The 21680-nt window shown below is 44.7% G+C and overlaps 1 protein-coding gene across 6 annotated transcripts in view; it reads right to left on the minus strand.

The window, feature by feature from the left end:
- Positions 1 to 581: 581 nt before the first annotated feature.
- The window catches only part of PAX5 (paired box 5), a 143658-nt gene continuing 122559 nt past the window's right edge, over positions 582 to 21680 (minus strand). For all 6 annotated transcript variants that reach the window (XM_035567624.1, XM_035567623.1, XM_035567621.1 and 3 more), the window contains 2 exons: positions 9391 to 9477; positions 582 to 658 (listed from right to left, as the gene is read on the minus strand). In XM_035567624.1, coding sequence (XP_035423517.1) covers positions 582 to 658; positions 9391 to 9477 — 164 coding nt within the window. The remainder of the gene's footprint in view (positions 659 to 9390; positions 9478 to 21680) is intronic.

Consider the following 21680-nt stretch of genomic DNA (forward strand, 5'->3'; position numbering starts at 1 on the left):
ACACATTTTCAGATGTATTTTGAGTTCATATTTGTACAATGTTGCTGCTTATGCTAAGTCACTCATAGTAATACAAACAAGCAAATATTTACAGTGCTGCTTGTGTAAAATTGAGCGGACTGATCTTTCTTTGCAACAAAAATTTAAAAAATAAAATAAAAATTGCGTTGAGTCTCACAGCCTGTTTCAGTGTGCAGTGAGAGGAAGCCACCCCAAGCAGGGAGGCTCAAGCCTCTTCCTTATCCCCAGATACAGCCGTGGCACCCACAGGCAATTAAAGCAGTAGCCAGCCGGCTGCAAAAGACATGAAACTACTGCATTTTTATGACCACATGAAGTGTTAGGAGAACCATGTCCTCCTGCTTCTTCATTTTGTTTGAGACCCGGATAACACCTCCAGAATTAAGAAAACAACAATATTAAGTTCACCAAGTCTAAAGAGTAAAATTTCAATTAGCTTGTTCCTACTAGATACTTTCTCCTTCCCTTGCAGGGTGACTTGCATGGTTGTGGCAAGGTGACTCAATGCAGTTGTCCCAGGCAGTATATTTTAGTAAGTGCTTTAGCTCCGGGCTCCAGGGTCAGTGGCGGTCATAGGCAGCAGCCGCTGCAGGTGGGGCTGCTCCGCGGGCTGCAGCGCTGTAGTAGTAAGGAGAGCCTGGAAGAGAAGAGACCACTGTGAAGAAGACAAAGGTAGAATGGTGCCAGCTTGCACCATGCCAGCACAGGCAGCAGATAGCTCTCCAGCTTGAATTAAGACTCAGAGGAATAAAGGCCAGGTGATTTAAATAAAATTCATAGTCACAAATTCTGCATGAGAATATTGCTGGAGCTGCTGTGCATTTATGCTGGCTAGCAGAACCAGATACCTGGTCTCCTTCCTCCACCCAAAACATTAATTTCATTTACATCGCAAAAAGTGAATTACTTTTTAGAGTAGAAGGTTGAACTGTTCCAGCTACTAAAACATTACAGGACTCTGACTTCTCTGATGTTGTTGGTTTTTTTTGTGTGTGTGTGTGTTTATTTTTCCCTCCTTTTTGAAGGATGCAGAGTTTGAACCCAAAGTATTCAACATATTTTACTGGACTCAAAAATATTTTCCCTGTTTCTCAAGATACTTCTTTCAGGGAGTAAACCCCTGCCTTTTGCTTAGCTCTGGTAATGATGTTGAAAATCCAGAAATAACAGTGAAATTTGTGCTACTGGATCTGCTTCTGTGATGACCACACTACACTGGCCTCTGTCTGGCCAGAGAAAGCCCTTTGTCATCTAATAAATTTGCTGAAGGGAGAAATTGTCACAGTAAATACCGGTGACTTTCTCTTTCACTTAGTAGTGAAATTGAATTCAGTGAAAGTGAATTTGAACTCAGAAATTATGTTACAACTACCTACAGTGAATAATGTCTTATCTAAAGAAGTACCAAGTGCTCTACATGACAGCTTCTGAAACAGGCACTTAAGTCACAAGCTGATCAAATAAACATATGTTTTATTTTTCGATTCAGTACATGTATTACACATCTGAGTGAACTATGCAGATTGACAAGTGCTGAAACACTCATCTAGTATGACAAGGCCTGAAAAATATTGATGATGACTTTTCTGCCCTGCAGTGCGAAGCGGTAGGCTGGGTGATCACTGAAGGATCACCTGGAATCTGGATTGACTGCTGAAATAAGGAAGAGTGTTAGACTTCACTTGTATCTAGACATACACAAATTTGTCTAGACAATACAAGGTATTAAATCAGTTCCATGTACACCAGAGAGGAAACCAGCTCTGATGTGGTGTAAGAAAAGAGTAAAACAAAAAATATTTCATAGTGCTATCAGTTCAGTCTCCAAGTCACCAGCAGAGTTTCACATTCAGGAAATGTAAAGCAGGCCACAGTGTGGAAGAAACCCCTTGGAAGGATTCACATCTGGACTCTTGTGTCCAAACGCCCCCCAGACAGGTTTAGACGAGCAATAAAAAGCCAACACAGGGATCTGCTCTGGAGCAGGCTGGGCTGTAGTATCAGGTTCAAAGAGCACCCCACCCCATCCAGAAAGCTGTGAGTTCATCCCGAACAACCTGCCTGTGCTCTGCCTGGGACATGAACAACAGCCTCACAGGCACCGTAAGGAGGCTCTCCATGCCTAGGCATGTGGCTTTTCACAGACCTAGTAACTTCTGCAGGTTCAGCAACGCGGAGGAGCAGACACTTCCAGGAGATGGTGGCGACACTAGTCCTCAGATGGGTGTGTGGACAATTCAGCAAAGCAACAGTGGAAGTGATGTCAAAGATGCATCTTCTGTCATTTTCTTCCCATCACGGACTCACAAATTCTGCTCTGGCAGGTCCACAGGCTGCCAAAGACCTTATATAGGCCCAGAGTACCACTGCTCCAGCCACACCACCCCCACAGCCACAACACATCATCTGCATGTGAGCTAACATCCTCCATGTGAGATAACACCTGAGCAGAGGGCATGGAGGACCGTAGGGCCACCAGAGGTTGTGGAGGTAGCATGAAGGAGAATTCAACTGCACACCTTGTGCCTTTGGCTTGCTTCCTCTCCTCTGCACACTCTGCCAAGAAGCCTCTGCAGTGGGACAATGGCATATTTTTTGGCCTCCCCTCCTCTTTCATAGCCTCCATCTGAAGTCAGCCATGCTTTTGGCTTTGCTGTTTACCTCAAAAAGGCCTGACTCAAGGACTGCTGGTTCAAAAGCTTAAGAACAGCGCTAGAATCACCACCTCTAAGAGGAAGCCCATGGACATTTAGTGTTAACTATCAGCTCAGGATGGTGCTATAATTGCAACACACAGGGCTTTCTGCACTTTCTGCCCAACGTGACCTGTCTGGCGTGCTCAGGCTCCAGAACTCAGCTCTTTGCTCTTTGCAGCTCTGGTATGGAATGAGAAAGGCCAGCAAAATTAGTGCTGCTACCTGGAAAGGGAGCCCTGAGTAAGACAGCCCTACCAGCTTAAACACATCCCAAAAGACTGCTATTGCTGGATCCAACAGGATTCCACTAACATGCAAGCTCACCTGTTTGTTCTGCTTTCCTCCTGCGCACATTGTCAGGAAGTTAGCTCAGGCTTTATCACCAGCCTGCTGCTGCCAATTTCCAAGCTGGTACAAGCCAATACATCCAAAAAACAGAGTTCAGCCAATATGTGCCATTGCATAGTACATATTCAGCATAGCCATGAAAAAGAAACTTCTTTCTCATGATCAGAGTCCTACCAAAGCACATGATACTCTTCTGCTGCAACCCTGACGGATCAGAAACTACAGAATATGGCTATGGGAGCTTGGCTATGGCTTCTGCAACAGACAGTGCTGCAGCAGCAGAGTTTGTACATAGGGGCCTGGCACATCTGCGAGGAGCATTGCCCTCAGTGCTTCAACCAACCCAGCTTACATATCATGTAAACCTGCTGCAAAGGGATGAGTTTAAAGAAGGTAAACCAAGTTTCAGGGCTGTGGCCTCAGTTGTCCAGAAGGGTAGTCACATGTTTACCATGCATTAGAATTCAATACAGTCAGTGAAGTAACTGGCCAAGGTAAACATTTGCAAAGATATTTGCAGAACTTGTAGGAACTCATCACATCTAGATTTGTTAACTAAATTTAAGTATTTTAAGCAATAATCAGTAGAGGCAAGGGCAGATCACTTCAGAGAGTACTCATTCTATTTACATTTATGTAAGTGTTGTGCTGACAGCCTTGCATTACCTGCAAGGGCACCACAACTGCTGTCCTGGCCTGGACTCTTGTCTTCTAGGTAACTGACACTAGAGTAACAAATCCCAGCCTTAGGAATTGTATTTCACAGAGGATAATATTGGACAACTTCACAAGAACAATAAACACCATTCTCGCAGCCACCCTAGATTGCTGTATACATCCCAGCAAAACGGAAGCCTCTGGCTAAATGATGCAGTTTTGATTTAGCAAACTAAGCTCATAGAATCACTGAATCATAGAATATCCCAAGTTGGAAGGGACCCATAAGGATCATTGAGTCCAACTCCTGGCACCACACAGGTCTACCCAAAAACTCAGATCATATGACTAAGAGCACAGTCCAAACACTTCTTAAACTCCAACAGGCTTGGTGCAGTGACTACTTCCCTGGGGAGCCTGTTCCAGTGTGCGACAACCCTCTCAGTGAAGAACCTCTTCCTGATATTCAGCCTGAACCTCCCCTGTCGCAGCTTGACGCCATTCCCTTGGGTCCTATCACTGGTCACTAAAGAGAACAGATCGGTGCCTTCCTCTCCGCTCCCCCTCATGAGGAAGCTGTAGGCCGCGATGAGGTCTCCCCTCAGCCTCCTCTTTTCCAGGCTGAACAGGCCAAGTGACCTCAGCCATTCCTCGTACGTCTTCCCCCCTAGGCCCTTCACCGTCTTCGTAGCCCTTTGCAGCTCAATGCTGCAAACTAAGCTGTTCACCAAACTTTGAAACTTGCCTGCAGTCTAACTGATTTGGGGGGGGATGTTCAAAATGACAACAGGAGAAATGACACCTTTACCCTGTCAAGCAATACAGCAAAAGTGGCACAAAAGAGATCAGGCGACTGAAATGTCCACTCCATCCTAAAGCAAAGACAGCTTAGGCATGTTTCTGTTCCCCAGTAATTCCGTGCGACTTGCCTCTGCTGCTACAGCATCTCAGGGTAAAACAACTGCTAGGCTCTTGGAGACCCAGGTGAAACTACTGTGCTCACCCAGCAAGGGCACCAGGAGGACTGGAGCAAAGGATGGCAGCAATACGTCTTTGATGCTTTCCAAAGGCCTTACATTTCTTCCGAGTTTCATTTCTCCAGTTTGCATTTCAGCAGTGAAATAAAAAGCTTGTATTTAAAGTGAAAAATGAAAACATCACAAAGCAATCACTCTTTCTCCCTGTCACCATACTACCATCCAGAATAGACTTGTCCATCCTTTTGTCATTTTTCCTTTCTAATTCATATTATCATCAATTTATTTCTTGACACAGTCATTTCTGGTGCCTACTTGTTCTCTAATCCTTTCACAGAAACCCACAGAAGAACTGAATCTAATCCTAATTGACCAGCTTTAAGCCCTTCCCTCACAGGACACTGTGCCAGCACCATGACTTTGTAGGCAACCCCGAGAGGAAACCCTCCCAGACAAGGCACACGAACCACATCCGTGCGGGAGAAGGAGCAGCACATCAAGCAAAACCTGCCATGAGCAGCATCAAGTCAAAAGCAATGAGAGAGAATGGTAAAGAAGTTATTGCAACAAGCCAGCATGAAATTGAATCGTTTTTCTTCATTAGACTGCCTTCCTGTTATCCACTTTTAGCGTGTGCTTGTTGACCAGACTCTAAACCGGCACGCCTGCCAGGCCGTGCAGAGTGACGGACTGAGCCCTCAGTGCACGCATGCTTGCTTCCCAGCATGTTTGTGTGCATGCCTCTGTGCAAATCCCTGTATTATAGCAGCTTCAGGTCATTAACAGCACGGTGGAGAAAAAAAAACAAGATGCCTTTTTCTCCACCTCTTCGTATTGCTTCCTGAGTTACACATGAGGACACCTGGCTACAGCCACTGAGATGGATGTGACACCAACAGCCAGCACTTGCATTATCCATCCTCCCAGCACAGCCCGCTAGAAACCCGGGGTTTGCCATCACTCCTGCTGCAGTCAGGGATGGACAAGTCATGTCAAGACATGCAGCAAATGCTGGCTGTGTCCATGCTGCAGAGCTACGTGTTGGTACTACTGGGGTTGATGGCAGGACAGAAGAACAGGAAGAGGCCACAGAGCTGCGGCAGTGAAGGGATTTCTTCTTTTGCCCCTGCTTCTCTTGACCACTCTGGGGGACTGTAGGTTGGTTCTCTCCCCCTCCACAAGAGCTATAAACCACAGTGTTTCAGATTGCCCCAGAGATAAAGGTGCACAGTCACCCTTTTGTATCAGTTCACATGCTAGCCAGAGCAGATGTGGGTGGGTTGCCTGGTGCAAAAGGAGCAGCAAGCACAGAGCAGGCATAGAACCAACAGCAAGCAGCTGGTTCTCTGGTGGGCCATACAGCTGCTCTGTACCTCATGCATGCCTCCCCAGAGCGTGGTCCTGCCTCACAGTGGAGAAACTGTCTCACTCCTCTCACTATTGCTCTACATTCACACAAGACCAGAAACTAATGACCCAAGTCTTTATACTATTCTTAGCATTCTTTATTCCTATTCTCCTTATTCCTCCCCCCAAACCATTTTTTAACCCAAGTATCCTTTCTTGCTGGCACTTGCAAATCACTGCATCTCTCTTTTAAATTCCTCTTTCACAGATTTGAGCTTGGTGTGATTGCTGCAGTGCAATTCTTCCTTGCCAGAACAGGGAATTAATTGAACATAGGTGCTGTTAAGTGCTTAGAGTATTACAATTTCATCTTGGTGAAGGGAGAGGGACTTAGTAAGACAAACTGTGTCAGTCCATGTACCAGTCCTGATTAATTTTGTCAAGGCTTCTGCTTTGAGGCTGATACTGCCAGAGCTTGCTCTCAGGAGGGAATTAGTAAATGTACTCACGTATACTGAGAAGAGTGGAAGCATCCTGGATATAGTTTAAATTAACCTCCTCTCTCCTGCAGGTGCTCAGACTCGTAACACAGAGCCTTCTGAGTGTGCAAGGAGACTTAGAGCAGGCATTTAAGGCTCTGCAACAGATTCTTACTTGCTCTGAACTACCAGTGAGTTTAGTGGGCATCTTGGTGCAAGAATGGAGTGCCAGATCAGGCTCCCAAGGATAACAAAACAGTATGGATAACTGGGCTCTCCGCATGATACAGGAGACCTACAGACAATGGCCAACCATGGACATATTCTAACTTAGGTTGTATGGCTGCATCTGGACTTTGCAGTGTCTCTTGGAGCACCGGCTCACTGGCCTTGCCATCCAGCACAATGTTGGCACAGGCAAGAGCTCTGTGCTCCAGTTAGATCAAGGACTTTTGCAATCCTCAGTCTACATGGCATCATGTAGACTCCCAGTAAATGCCATTTCAAACTTAACACCATTTTGCTTTTGGTGCTCTTCTGACAAAAAAAAAATAAAGAAAAAAAAAAAGGGAATCTCAAAGGTTCAGCTCAGTCGAGACCTCACTGCTACAGTTCTCACACTGTGACCATAGACAGATAGTACCTGAGCACCACAGAGAGCTACAAATTATGTGAGATTTTAACCAGCTCAGCAATGCCTACACTGATGACAGGAGCAAAGTGGAGCAGATATTTTAAACCATCACTGGTCAGACAAGGGAATTCCTCCTCCGAAGGAAACTCCAGCACTCCCGGTTTTGTGATCATGCTAAAGGAGCAGTAAGTTCTTCCTGAGGACTTGCTGCAGAACAGATATTCCCATTTCTTTTTCTTTCCAACGCATCAAAAGCTTTCAGTCTCATCATTCCCATTCAGTGTGTCACAGTGCACTCATAACATTATATGGCAGTGATTGACAGCGTACTTACTGAAACACACAATTTTGAAAATATCAAAATGAAATGCTTTATATAGGATAAAAACAAGGAATCTAAAAGTATATATTTTAGCAACTCCTGATAGCAAAAAATTATTATTGTATTTATCCTATACAACATTTCAGTTTCAAAAAAGCTGTAGTTTCCGAAGGAAAATGGTAGCATTCAAATCTTTTTGCCCTTGCCTCCTTTAAACACATGTTCACAGCGTGCTACTGAATAAATACTGCTGTATAAACTCTCACTGGCTTGAGACGTGAGCCTTGCAGTCCATTCACTTTAAGGTGGGGAGCATGCACTCATTTCAGCTGTGGTCACCCCACATATTCAAAGAAGAGAAAGAATTGCCCCCAAAAGTTTATCATCCAAAAAGAAAACAAGGAAAAAGAAGCAAGTCCTCTCCTGCACAAGTGGCAATTTGCAGGCACGAGTCTGCAACCCAGAAGCCTTGCCAAAAGCCACTCTTGTTATGTAGAAGGGAGGGCTTTGAGTTGGGTTTTCACTTATTCTGAAAATCCTGCTGGTTTCTTCACAGGTTTGCAGGCAAAATTAAAAAAAAAAAAAAAAAAAAGCCGTGCAAGACCTGGCTCCCAAGGCCTCCCTTCAGCAGTAGGTTAAAGCATCTCATCTGCTTCCAAAGGAGTTGCAAAACCAGAAACTAGGAAATCACTGCATGCACTCTTCTACTGGCTAAAGCAGCTTCCTTCATGCAGCCAAACCAAAGTCTTGCAGGCACTCCTGGCTGTGGCCATGGTAACTACGGGTTTAAGCACAGGGACTCCCCTGGCTTTGTACAGCTATGCCCATCTATATTAGCTGAAGATCTGTTCTCTGATTTATGATGGAAGCACTAACAAACCCTTAAATGTGGCACAGCAAATAGCAGTAGTATACCAGCACCATGGCATGAGAGGCAGAGGCTGTCTATTGCTCCCGAAGGATTTGTTTAAGGACAAGAACTATGATGAATACAGCCTGGGTGGCTCAATTACATGGGGACTCAATTACTTAAAACAAAGAAACTGGATGAAAAAAAAAAAAAGACAAAAATTCAAAATTATTTCTCTGCTGGAGGTCACATATAACAGCCCTGTCATCCATAAATCTGGAAATCTCTAAGGCATGCTATTCCTGTGTTGAGAGATGACAATTAATTGGTATTTTACTTACCTCATCCATGCAAATTATGCAGGGAAAAATTCTAATTACTGCATGCTACATGTGTACAAGGTCAAAGTGGGCCAGCTTTTGACAGTGGTGTAAAATGGATTATGTTTATGCTTCACATGAGGGCCATGATCCTGCATGAGCCACAGGGCTCCTGCCCCCCACCGTTTATGAGAGCCCATGCAGACGTCAGTGAGACTGCACTGGCACAACAGTCCCTTGCAGAAGAAAAGCTAGATTTGGCAAAAGAACAATTGAAGAGCATACACAACATGAGGGCCGGGAGAAAGGCAAAGGGCTGGAACTAGCAAGAAAACAACAGCGCAGAGAGTGGTGGGGCTCACATTTGTCTGTAAGAGACATAGCATCTTCTTGAAGCAGGTGTCCCAGTAAAACACCACTAGTTTTGTACAAATAGGATTCCTTGCCCTCAAGAAATGGACATCCAGTCTTCCAACAATGCCTTGTGTTTGTCAAATGATTTTATGGAGCAGAAACAGGAAGACAAGAGGTTTTGGCATGGGGCTTCCTGCTGGCAAGAGGAACTAAGAGCATTATCGTGCCCCAACAAAGATCTGCAGCCACTCACCAGGGAAGAGCACTGGGATGTAGGACCGCACCAGGACATGCATTCTGCCTCCCCTGGTGGTGCATAATTGCCTCCAGCTTACGAATGAGCCACAGCTAGCAACGCACCCTTAAGGGAGGGATAGCAACTTACCAAGGAGTCCAGGATTGGGAAACCTCCAGGAATCATTGTACGTTGAATATTGTGGATGGCTGTATGGGCTCCCAGAAAACTCACTCCCTAAATAAAAGGGAAACAGAAAAAAAAAAGACAAAAGAAAAGATCATTTGATTTAAGACTGCAGTTGTTCATGTGGGAAAGGAACTATTCAGTATGTGCTATACTCTAGTGAAGGCTCTCGTAAAAGCACTGCTGATCACTCTCTTTGAAGAAGGGCAATCTGGATGGCCAAATTATTAAATGAATGGGAACAGTCATCTTTTATGTGTTCTTTTTTCACTGCAGGTCATGCCTGATGAGCTGGTGGGATCTTCTCACACAGCCTGTACTGCAGGAGCAAGACAGCTGGAGGAATGGAGAGGAGTCTGGGACATATCTAAGGGGCTGGCCATTGCCACTGTGGTCCTACAACAGGACAAGAAATGCAATCCTGGGACAGAGCTGGTCAACTAGGCTCTCTATTAGGAGGAGAAGACAAATCAGCTAATCTTCTAGGTATTGAATATCATTCCAGGCTCTCCAGGAGAACATGGTTTTAGTCCCAGGCTTCCACCGATCATTTTAACCGAAGGAGAGGGATGTTCACCGCAGTTTCAGGTGGCTTTGAAACCTTCTGGACCAATGCACAGTTAATACTCAAAGAGTTACTGTTATTTATCTCCTCGTGAGCTCCTGCTTTCCCTGTCTGTTTGTTCCCTTCACGTCATCTCCTGTTTCATACCTCAGCTGCAAGCTCATCAGGGCAGTGCTCATACTGGAGCTCTGACCCTGGGCAGGGCACCCAGCTCCAGCACCACGAAAATACAAATACTGCCATTGTTTTGTTAGGGCATCTTACACAAATGACAGTTTCTCCTGCTCTCCTTCTATCTTTCTTCCTTCTTTCTTTCTCCCTCTCAAGTACACAAATACATACAAAACAGCACAGCAGGAGAAATTTTCCCGTGCTAAGTGGTGGAGAAGGCTGCAAGCTGAAGAAGGAAGATGCTGTCTGCAGCCTTCAGCTGTTCTGGTCCTTGGCTATGGCACGGCTTCCGCACCGCACTCAGGGACTGCCTTTACCCAACCAAGCAGCAGAGCCACACCACCAACACGTGACAGCAACATCCCACCAACCTACTGGCACAAGTGGCAAACCTGCCCCAGGGCTCACAGCCTAGATGCCAAGCCAGTGAGTGGCCTCCACACTCAGGACATGGCCCTGGCGAGTTGCCCACTGGCTGGCCCCAGGAGGGAGATGGTGATGCTCTGGTTATTGGCAAGGCAGTAGAAACTCACTGAGCTGCTTGGTGCTCACGGTTTGGGTGCGCAGCAGTAGGTAGCTTGGTGTCCACAGGATGCTGTTTCAGTAAAAAAGCACTGTTTCTCAGTCTACACCAACGAATGCTGGTGAACACTGAATACACAAATGGCAAAAACCACCCCTCACTCCTCTGCTCCAGGGGGTCTCCAGTAACAGCCCCTCTCCGTGCTGTTCCCCACAGACAACTGGACTCGTAGCATTGCACCTGACAGTGTCGGCCTGCTCTCTTCTCCCTTGCCCAACATCCACAGACAGGGCTGAAGTCTGAAGCCAACAGCAGCAAGCGCTCACATGCTTACCATAGGGTTGAGACGTGTAGCTCATCACCTGCAGGCATGTGTCAGCTCACTACACCAACAGCCCAAGGAGGGCTCCCAACATCTTTACGAACAGCAGCTTCACCCTGCACTGAAGCAGTTAAGCCCAGAACAAACCAGTTCTGATTTGATTTGATTTGATTTATTTTATGAGCCTTATGCATCATTGTTTCTCCCTACCTCTGTTTACTGATGTGGAGAGTACCAACTACAGACAGGTCATCCGACATCTCCGTGGGTAGACCTGCACCTTGCTTTGAGCAGCAGGCACTGGCTTTGCAGGCCATGAAGACAGGAGAGACAGACCATGGCTCTGGCCCAGCATTCTTCTTGAGTTTACCTGTGCCTCCTCCAGCTGTTACACACTGGTTGGCCAAGGCACTTTTGCAGGAGCACAAGCAGAAAATAAAGATTTGTACAGCTGCAGGTGGGACCATTAAATGCCCATTCTGTTAAGTGCCAATTGTGTTTTGACTACATTTCCACAGAAGTTCAGAACAGGTTTTCATTACTACTTCTAAGAAATGGTATTCATTCTAGGAGCCATGGAAAATAGAACTGTTTTGAAATCCTTCTAAGTGGTGCAATACATTTACATTTATTTACATTTCCTCCCTAGTCCTTGTCCTTCTGGATCATAGACAACTTTAGTACCTGACCACTACCTCCATTCAGTACTCACCCTTGTTGGCTAAAAAAACAAGGCACAGAGAAGGCAGCAGAGCCAGAAACAGAAACCATCTGAGGTCCCAGAAGCACTGACAAAGATGTCCCCACTGCCTTCTGCTAGCTAGAAAGCAAGCTTGCTCCTGCAGGACACAAGTACTGCTGCAGCCACTTTTATCCAGGAAAAGCCAGGAAAAAAAAAGAAAAGAAAAAAAAACCTCTGGTCACTTCTGTCTCTCTGCTGCACCTGAGACTGTCTTCTCAGCCAGATGCTTCCTCTGCTTTTCTTGTGTTCCACCAGGTCTCTGACTCAGCTCTGTCCTAGTGGTGTTTGCTGAAGCCTACAAAGCCTATGGGTGGCAAACTGGTTGTTATCTTAACGGTTGAGTAATATCATCTTTTCCAGCCCTTGAAGGCTGAAGCCCAATTTCTCCTTCCAAGTGTGTGCTGCACAAAGACCCCTTCATCCTGTGAATACCTTTTCCTGTGGACACGGCTTCCCCAGGGGTTTCATTTTTTTTAATTTTCAGAGGTTAGGCAGAAGTTCAGTTCAGAGGTTCAGTTGCACGGGAGCATGTCTATTAAAATAATAAAATATTCACTGAAGCTTCCCAATGTTTTTCAGGCTGGACATAGCACAAGACCAGGGCAGGTGTGCATGGCTCACCTTGCCGCTGCTGCCTGGTTGACACAACTTGCACATGTGTCTCTGCACCGTCCTTCCTGGGAGCTGCATGGTGTACAGACAGAGAAGCAAGATAGACAGGACAGCCTCTGCTCCCAGCTTCAGACCCTTTGCACAAGAAGCAGTCTTGGGTGTGGAGAAGAGCCTGCCCAGCTGCTCTGTGTGCAGACTGAACAAATGTCACACCAAGCCATTGTACCCCTGCATGACCTGCGCCCATCAGGAGACAGGACAACACATCCCTCTGTGAGTCCTGGGCATTTTCACCTGGGACATCATGCTCCTTCACACACTTATGCTGTGCACACTGCTAAGTAGGCAGCTGCACTTTCTAAACATTCAGCAGCGCTGCAGCTTGACTATGGGCTGACATTTCATTGTCTCATCCTCTCTTGCTTTGCTCTCCTCCCCCCAAAATCTCCACTACCCTCTTCCCTTCACACAAACACACACACACACATATCTTGGACCCTCTCTGGGGGATGCTCTGGTGCCTGTCAGGCTGAGGCTTCCAATTCTCTGTTTTTTATGCCTCAGTGGTCAGGGTGTCAAGCTCCTGCAGTACAGACCAGCCAGGAGCTCGAGGAGTCACTGAACACCATCAGTTCAGTGACAGTATTGCTTGCTTCTTAACATACTCTGCATATCCATCAGCCTTGCAAAAAGAGACTGGGGGAGGAGGTAGGGGGGACAGAGAGGGAAAGGAAAACAAGAGAAAAGAAATAAGGATGGGAGGGGAAAGAGGAGAAGTGGGGGAGAAAGTCTCAAGCCCTGTTGCTATCATCACAATGTGTGGGCAGACAAATGTTACAGCCATTGTGAAACTAAACTAGATGAATGAACACTGCATGAATGCCTCATGAGTTTCACCAGATATTCCAAGGCCCATCAGGTATACTTCTTGACAGCACTGCTTAGCAGCCAGCCCCAGCCCCACTCAAAAATTACAACAGAGCAGCTACCCTGGGATACACACACACGATGCACTGCAGAGAAGGGGTGGCAATCTGTTCCTTCATGTTGAACAGTACCACCCCATCCCTGCCGACCTGAATCCAGGCTGTTATGATACTACTACTGCTATAGCCCAAAAAGGCTACACTAGAGGTAGAGGTCTCATTTTGGAAGGTTTAGGAGGGAAGAGTGATTCACAGAAACTCTAGTGCTACAACACAGCAGCAAACCTGAGGACATGAACTCCATCCTAAGATGGTAGACAGAGACATAATCACCCTGACCATGGGTTGAGCCCCAGGAGCAACCACAGAGTTTGATGGTGGTGTTGAATAAGCCTGCTTTGTCCTCTCTGCCCTATTTCCACTGGGGATTAACAACTCAGTTTTACCAGTCTGTTTGGTTATAAGGTAAAGGCTCCACTAAGTTTCCAAAGTGATGCACAGAACTAAAAAGTCTGAATTTAAAAATCACAAAAAACAATACACGAAGAGAAGACTTCATGGTGTCTTTAAAAATACCATGGCTTAAGAAAACTACCTGTACAGGGGACCAGGGAGGTTGCATGTACCTCTGTACACAAGGTACTGGACTCAGCCCAACTCGCGAAACTTGTCTAAACTTTAGGTGTTTGAACTGAGCTCTTTGTCAGGTTCTTTCTGTACTCAGCAGAGAAATGGGGTACCCCAGAAATAGATCAGCCCACTAAATTCATACCTAAAAGAGGTGGGGGTGGCTGATATCTCTCCCTGTGATATCAAACATGTTGTACATGTTACCTGCTCTACCTCAGTGAGGCTGTGGCATCTGCCGGCAGGTCCTGATGCAGGTGCACAGCATGTGCCCAGGGTCAGCTCCCAGGACAGACACCTGAAATCAGGTGCCCTACTGCTCTTAGGAGCTCCAGAGAAGAATGAGGGTGCTGCAAACCTTCCTTGCCCACTGAAAGGCAGAAGAATGGGCAGAACGGCAGAAGGAAAAGCAGATACTGTTGGCTGGCTCTAGGGGAGCAACGTGCATGTGCACTAAGAGGGAGTTCATAGGTATCTCTGCACAAGCTTAGGAGATGTCTCCCCCTGCAAGAGGCTGCACTAACCGTGGTCCTGAGGCTGGCTGTGCACTGGGACACTCAGCCAGCTCCAGCCTTCAGACAGGTGCAGAAGCTCCAGTTCTCACCAGCTTCGCAGAGATACAGTGGGTATCATACACTTAAGCCTCGCTCAAGTCAAAATGGGAAGATTTGCAGTTGATCTCAGCTAGCTTTGGATCTTGGTAGGTGAGAGGGGAATGCAAATTATTTTTCATTCTTTGTGTTTGTTTGTTTTTCAATGGGATGCTGTAACCATAGAGGAGTGTAAGTTGGAAGGGATCTGTGGGGGTTATTTGCTCCAAACCTGCGCTCAAAGGAGAGAGAGCTTCAAATTAGCTTACGTCCAGCCAGGTTTTGGAAATCTCCCAGGATGGAGGTTCACAGCTTCACTGGGCCACTGTTCCAAAGTCTGGCCACTATCACTGTACAGCATGGAGAAGATCTGGCTCACTGCTGTCCCACTAGACAGCACAGCTGTAGTGAATTTGACCTTTAATCATTTATTCTTAAGACCATGTAACATTTAACAGTAGAAACTAGTAACCTAATCAAATATGAAGAATTTTTGTGACCCAGCTGCTAGTATCTTTTCACTGAAATACAAAGTTTTACAAATACTTAACAAACAAGTTTGTTTTAACATTTCCAAGTTCATCACAGAGCTCTGATTCCCAGGGGAAACAAGCCTCAGAGTCACAGAAGATCCTGAGAATCAGAAGCTCTGGAGCCAGTGAAGCACTAACTAGAGCTAGCAAGGTGAAGATGGACATATGTTTGTACACTCCTTTCACTCCATTTTCTCAGTTCAGATAGTAAGTTTTGTGCACATGTTTGGAACAGGAAGAATCCATCAAGACCATGGAGACAAATGGTTATATCAGTGTTATGGTTTCAGGATACCACCTACAGACCTGATCCAAGCTTGACTTCTTCTGTAATCATTTCACGGGGAAATCAGTGAAAAAATTCAGGCAATTGAGTAAGAATTGGCCTATCTGCTATGGTTGCAGCCCAGCTGTAACTAAGTGAACCACTGAACCACAGAATCGGACTCTTCCCAATATTTTTTCTTTCAACACTTCTCCTTCCTGGTCAGTCAGTCACTCACCAGCTCAGGGATCTTTGTATAATCTGCCTCAGCTGCATCTTTGAGCAATGAGTGTATTTCTCTCCCCTTTTAATCAGCATGTGGACACTTCCTGATGAGTATCAACTGGAGCCACTGTGAGTTATTACAACCCCCCTACAGCTGTCCCTGGTCCCTTCTCACCAGATTGTCTAAGTCTCTATTTTTAATTCCAGTCCAAAATTGCTACATCCTTTTGACATCCAAGCTACTGGTTTAGGACAGTGTCTTATACAGCCTTTCTATTTGGTAGACTAATAAAACAAACCAGGGGAAAGTTTTCAATAAACACAGCTTCATGAGGGACACAAATGGGATGTCATGGGACACAAAACAGAATTCTGACCAAGAATAACAACACACTGCTCATTCTTTGTTGGAGTCCAGGGTAAATTCAAAACTGATCTCCTGTACCTGCTTAGAAATTGGACATCTGTAGATTAACTGTTCTCTCCCATTCCACCCTGACCTTCAGGCAAGGGCTGCAAGTGTCTTTATTTTTTTCACGTGGCAAAGGAACCTAATGTAACTTTAAAAAAAAAAAAACATTCTCGAGTTTTATTTGTTTTCTGTCTGTTTTTTTTTTTATGGAAGTAATCACATGGATCATAAATTTCTTCGGTGAACTCCAATAACAATCATTATCCTGGTAACTAAGATATGCTTGACTGCATGGCAAGCAGGGTTAAATACTGCCCTTAGGAACAAGAATACACCAAAGGAGCCTGCATATTACCTATGAACATTATGAAATAAATGCTATCCGAATGCAACTTTAAAATCTGTTACAAAAAAGTAACACATACAATAGGGCCATATGTCATGTGCACTTGAAGTTTCAAATATTAACCAACGGACAGAACATGGTGCTAACGGACACCACCTGAGGGATCAGCTTCAGCCTGATCTAGAATCTAGTTCACATTGGGAAGCATGTGAAATAAAGTCAGACTGACAAACAAATGCGAGACACTTTAGAAAAGAAGGAAAAGATCTGGGCTCTACAGAGAAGAATAATGGCTCTGTTTTGCCCTCAGGGAAGCACATCGGCTTTCCTGCAACAAGCTCTCAAGGTGGATCAGGGTGAGAGAGTAACAGGTTTGCAGCCCTGTCTGGAAACAAACAGCCCCCATAACTTAAAAAACTCACTGCCTTAGAAGCTCTGTCCACGTGCAGGGGAGCTGGGAAACACTCTTCAGGTAAAACTTGCTTTCACAAAAAAAAAGGTAGTTTCAAATCACTAACATATTTATGCAAATTTCTAACAATTTGACAAACTTATTCCATCAAAAAGTAGCCCTATGTGCTTTTCTTTTCATTCATATGTTTTCCAAACCAATCTCCTTTTTCTTTTAAATTCAGAGTGATTCAGAGTTTTCAAATTGAGTTCAATAATATTTTAAAAGTCCAAAAATCTCACAGAAAAAAATATGTATATTGCTTTGAATCGAAAATCTTTTCATTTGATCCAAAGTAATTTTTATTGCTGTTTTTTGTTTTGCTTTGCAACCTTAGACTTCCTTTAAATTTTAACATTCATTAGCAAACAAAAGAATCAGTGATTTACACTGCTCTGATCTGTAAATATCAGATGTATTTAATCAGGGTGTGTAGAAAACAATGGCTGACCACCAGTAAATGGCCCACCAGTAAATCTGCTCTCTCATGTTTTCCTTGTCCACAGAAGCTCCACGAATGGAGGACAATGATAACTTTACCTTCTGCTTTGCAGATAATTGGCCACTAATCTAACTGCTCTAGTCCAAACATAATGCAGTACACACACACACACAAAATGAAATAAAATTGCAAAATAAGGAAACAAGTAACAAAACACAACTAAAACAAAACATATTTCAGATGCAATGTTCACCCTGGAAAGAAAGCAAGTGGGAAAATGCACTAATAATGCCAAAAGTCTGTAGTTTTCTATCCAGTTTATCTCAGTGAAAATACCCAAGGTAATAAACAGCCAAAAATCCCAGGAAAAGCAAACAGAATTTGAAAGACAATCATTGAAGGACAGGCTTGGAAAATTTTCTTGAGACTGGATTGTTAGAAAATACATCTAGAAGAATTGCTAGTCCTACATATAATGGCAGTAACTGTGTTCCAGTGAGAGATGTCTGAAAGGAAAACAGCTGCTTCAGTTTGTCATATGTTTGTTTTAGTTTTTAATGCAGACCTCATGCTCTGCTTGTATAAGAAAACAAAGCAGCATGCCCATTCCTGATCTCAGTGTGGGTAAACCTGACTTAGTTGGCCCAACAAACATATTTCTGCTGACTTTGACATACGCGTTCATTCATTTTGCCAGTCTTCTTTAAACACAGCTTCATTACTCTGAAAAGATTTACACCAGCACTGAAGCAGAGCCTGGCAGGGTAAGGCAGTCACAGGTACGCTCTGCATCTCTTTCTCTGTGGACAGCAGAGCTTAGAGCTGTAGTGCACCATCCACCAGCTGCATTTCACTCTCCCACTTTTGCAGGGAGAGTGAGGGCAACAGGGCAGCGAGACATGGACCAGGGTCAATGCTCACTGCGAAGGTGGAGTGCTCATCAGGTTGCCACTTCGGAGATAAGAAATTTGTCACATCTTAGAGATGCCTTCCCCTACATGGCTGGTAAACCATGTATATTTCTCCCTCTGCAGTTTCAGGAAAACCAAGGAGGCAGCTATCCCGCTGCCTAGGACTGTGTTTAGGTGAATGCCTTTTCCTAGGTATTAGGAAAAACATCTTTACCAAGAGGGTAGTTTGACATTGGAACAGGTTTCCTAGCAAGGTGGTCGATGTCCCGTGCCTGTCAGTGTCCAAGAGGCATTTGGATAATGCTCTGAATGACATGTTTTAACTTTGGCCAGCCCCAAGGCAGCCTGAAAGATGGACTCAATGATCTTTGTATGTTCCTTCCAAACTATTCTATTCTATTCTATTCTATTCTATGAAATGAAATGAAATGAAATGAAATGAAATGAAATGAAATGAAATGAAATGAAATGAAATGGATTAAATGATGGAGGTGGAAAAATCCAGCTTCAGACAGGGACACAGGTTTTGCTCAGTTCACAGATTGACTGTCACACAATAACTCACCCAGCAGGGAAACTGGGGAGCCTGCAGCCAGGAAAGGGAACAAGCAAGTGCCTGGGACATCAGAACCCCCTTATCAGAGTTTCTGTCACCCTACTCTCTGCCTCGCTTTCACATGCCAGAGCCCCCAAAACCCAGGCTTCTGCCTGCAGCCAAGGCTCTGGTCCTGATGAGCCACAGCTGTGGCTGGAGGTGGCTCATCCCAGTCAAAGCCATAGCCACCAGTCTGACCTCAGAGGATGCAGCTAGGAGGCCAGCCAGGGAGCCTGCCAACAGAGATGCCTCGCTAGGTATTCAGGGCTGAACTGAGTAAAAGACGCTTTTTGCCAACTTCATTTTCAGACTACTTCTCCAGTCCGTATTCTTTTGTATGATATGGCACTGACTGCACTCCTGGAGGCACTGAGTGGGACAAAGCAGAAGCACACAAGAAGAAAAATAGCACATGTACCAACAGGCACTGACAGATATGTGCAGATGTACATGCACAGAGATGTGAAAACACTTTGCATCTTTGCATATTTAGGCTTTTCTTGGCCACATCTCAGGTTAAAGAAACCCATCCACAGAGGCTTAACAGATCGCTGGTAAATCCACTATAAGTATACGTTGGATTAATAGACCAGTTATTATCACCTTTGAATCCTTCCACCAGTACACTTTTACTCACCAAAAGCGTATTCTGCTCATGCCTGTAATGTCTCATATTCGTTGATTAACATTTCTATTAACAGTATAGGTATAACCATTGCCCAAACTTTCACAAGTGATTTCAAAATCTTTGTGTGCATTGGATAATTTTTTCCACACTTCAGCCAAAAAGCAGTTTATTGCAGTTGTGGCTGGAAGGCACATAGTCATATTCAATAACATCTCTCCAAAGTTCCCTGTCCCACCAAGACGGCCAATTAACTTCAAATGAAGGATGTATATAATTTTATTATCCTACAGATTGCACACTATTGTCCCCTTCCTTTATCTTTATATTAACAAGAACCTGGTCAAAGATGTACAATTTTATTTGTAACAGTCCTGAGTAGGTTGTCATATTTAAAAAATCAAACATGCAGATTTTTGTAACACTACCTCATTTCCAAGACGCTACAAGGCACAGAAATCCCATCAATGACTAATGAGTTGTGGGTTAAGGTGGACGTACCTTGCTGTGAAGTCACTGTACTATTCTCGACCCGTGCTGCCTGCCATAAAATTTTAATGCTGCCTCTGACATATTTATGAAATACCTCACCTAGTCTTTGCAGGATGACAAAAAGATTTACATCTGCAATTACTGCAGGCACATAGGTTTTAGCTATGCACTTTAAACTTTTGTACACAAAGATATTTAACTTTAATACAACAAAGGTAGGTGGTGCCATAGAGCAACCATATTGGAACTGCATTAAGAGAGAATTATCTCCCTCTACAAAGAGGACAACCGCCCATCTCATCTGCACGGAACATGGCATTGCAATTAATGATGAGAAGGAAGTTGCCCCTTCCCTTCCTTGGCTGCCCTCTACAGAGATGCCTGCCCTTTCTAACCACACATCAGTACACGACCTTTTGGTACTCCAGCTGGACCCAGGAATGAGAAGCTGAACTGCCAGAACTTCCAAGTAAACCAAGGCATGCTCATGGGGATGTGGGGCTGAAAATGAAGTTCCCCTCTGTGCTACTCATCTTGTGCAGCTTGGCAGGTTGTTCCAACCACGTGGCACCACTGTGTGCGCCATGTAGGCTGCTTACTACCTTACTGCTTGCAGCTCTCTTGAACTCTGGTCTGTGGGGCTGCCTTCTTCCTGATGCTCCATTTTAGGATCATTCAAGAAGGAGAAATGGCACTGAGTGCCTTATTTCCAGTCAGCATGTCGCACACACTCTCTGTGCTTGCATCCAGGCCTTTAAAGATTAGCATTTCCAGCCTGTGAGTGCTGCAGCATGCATGATTTCATTTTCTCTGTTCCAAACTGAACAGCTGGTAGCACAGGCTGGATGAGAAGGGAAATTTCCATCTCACAAAACACTTTAAAATATGTTTTCAGCCCAAACTGTTGGAAAAAGGATCAAAAGAATATATTGTGGAATGAAATTCTCCAAACTGTGTTATCGAAAAGTTGCTTTTGGGTCAGCTGAAAATAGTCCACTCCACGCTTTTATTTTTCAGATCTTTGCCTTTTTTTATATATAATTTCAGCCTTTGAAATGATAGCATAATATGTTGTTACTTCCAGGAATTACACAAGTAATTTAACTAACAGCAGAAGTAGTTATAAGGTTATGAGGCATAACAATATATCCATAATGTGGAAATTAGAGTTCAAATATCTGGAAATTAAGGATTTGGGTATCTTGATAAAGGTACTTTGTTGTTGACAGTGAAGCAGTCTTCATTAATCTGAAAATACCGATGTGAAAACAGGTAGGAAAGTGTCTGCACAGCTCATGGAGCAGCTGCCCACACCAGGATGCTCACAGACATCCCACTGGTGTCCTTGGTGACCATTTAGAGCACGCTGAGGCAGGCCAGTGCTCACTTGGGGCCAGGTCAGGAGTTCTGGCAACACCAGATTACAGAGTCCTGTCCTTTCTGCGAAGGTGGCAGCATCTTTGAAGGGTGGAAAAGTCGAGATGTCTTCTAAGCCCCCTGTGTGGATGAACACTTCTGACTGAGCCCCTCAAAATCTTTGCATCTCATCCCTTCATCCAGCAAGACTGGCTTTTCAGACGGACTTCAGGCATCAGCCATCCCTGGACTAGGGCTTTAACATGTCAGCAGGGCAGGCTTTTCCTCCCTGGTTCTTTCTGTCATAATGGGGAGCTCACACAAGCTCTGAAATACAGAGACGTAGCTACAGCAGGGATGTCAGTTTTTCCTTCTGACACCAAACACAATGCAAATTAATGCTTGAGTGACAAAAGACAGGTAATTTCTCACTTGATTTTCATAGCGCTGCTTTGGTTTTACACCACATCCACGTTATAGCAGTTCTTTTAATGCAGGAAAAAAACATGTCAGCCAAACACAG

The sequence above is a fragment of the Cygnus atratus genome, chromosome Z (assembly GCF_013377495.2).
Source record: "Cygnus atratus isolate AKBS03 ecotype Queensland, Australia chromosome Z, CAtr_DNAZoo_HiC_assembly, whole genome shotgun sequence".
In the NCBI taxonomy this organism is placed as follows: Eukaryota; Metazoa; Chordata; class Aves; order Anseriformes; family Anatidae; genus Cygnus; species Cygnus atratus.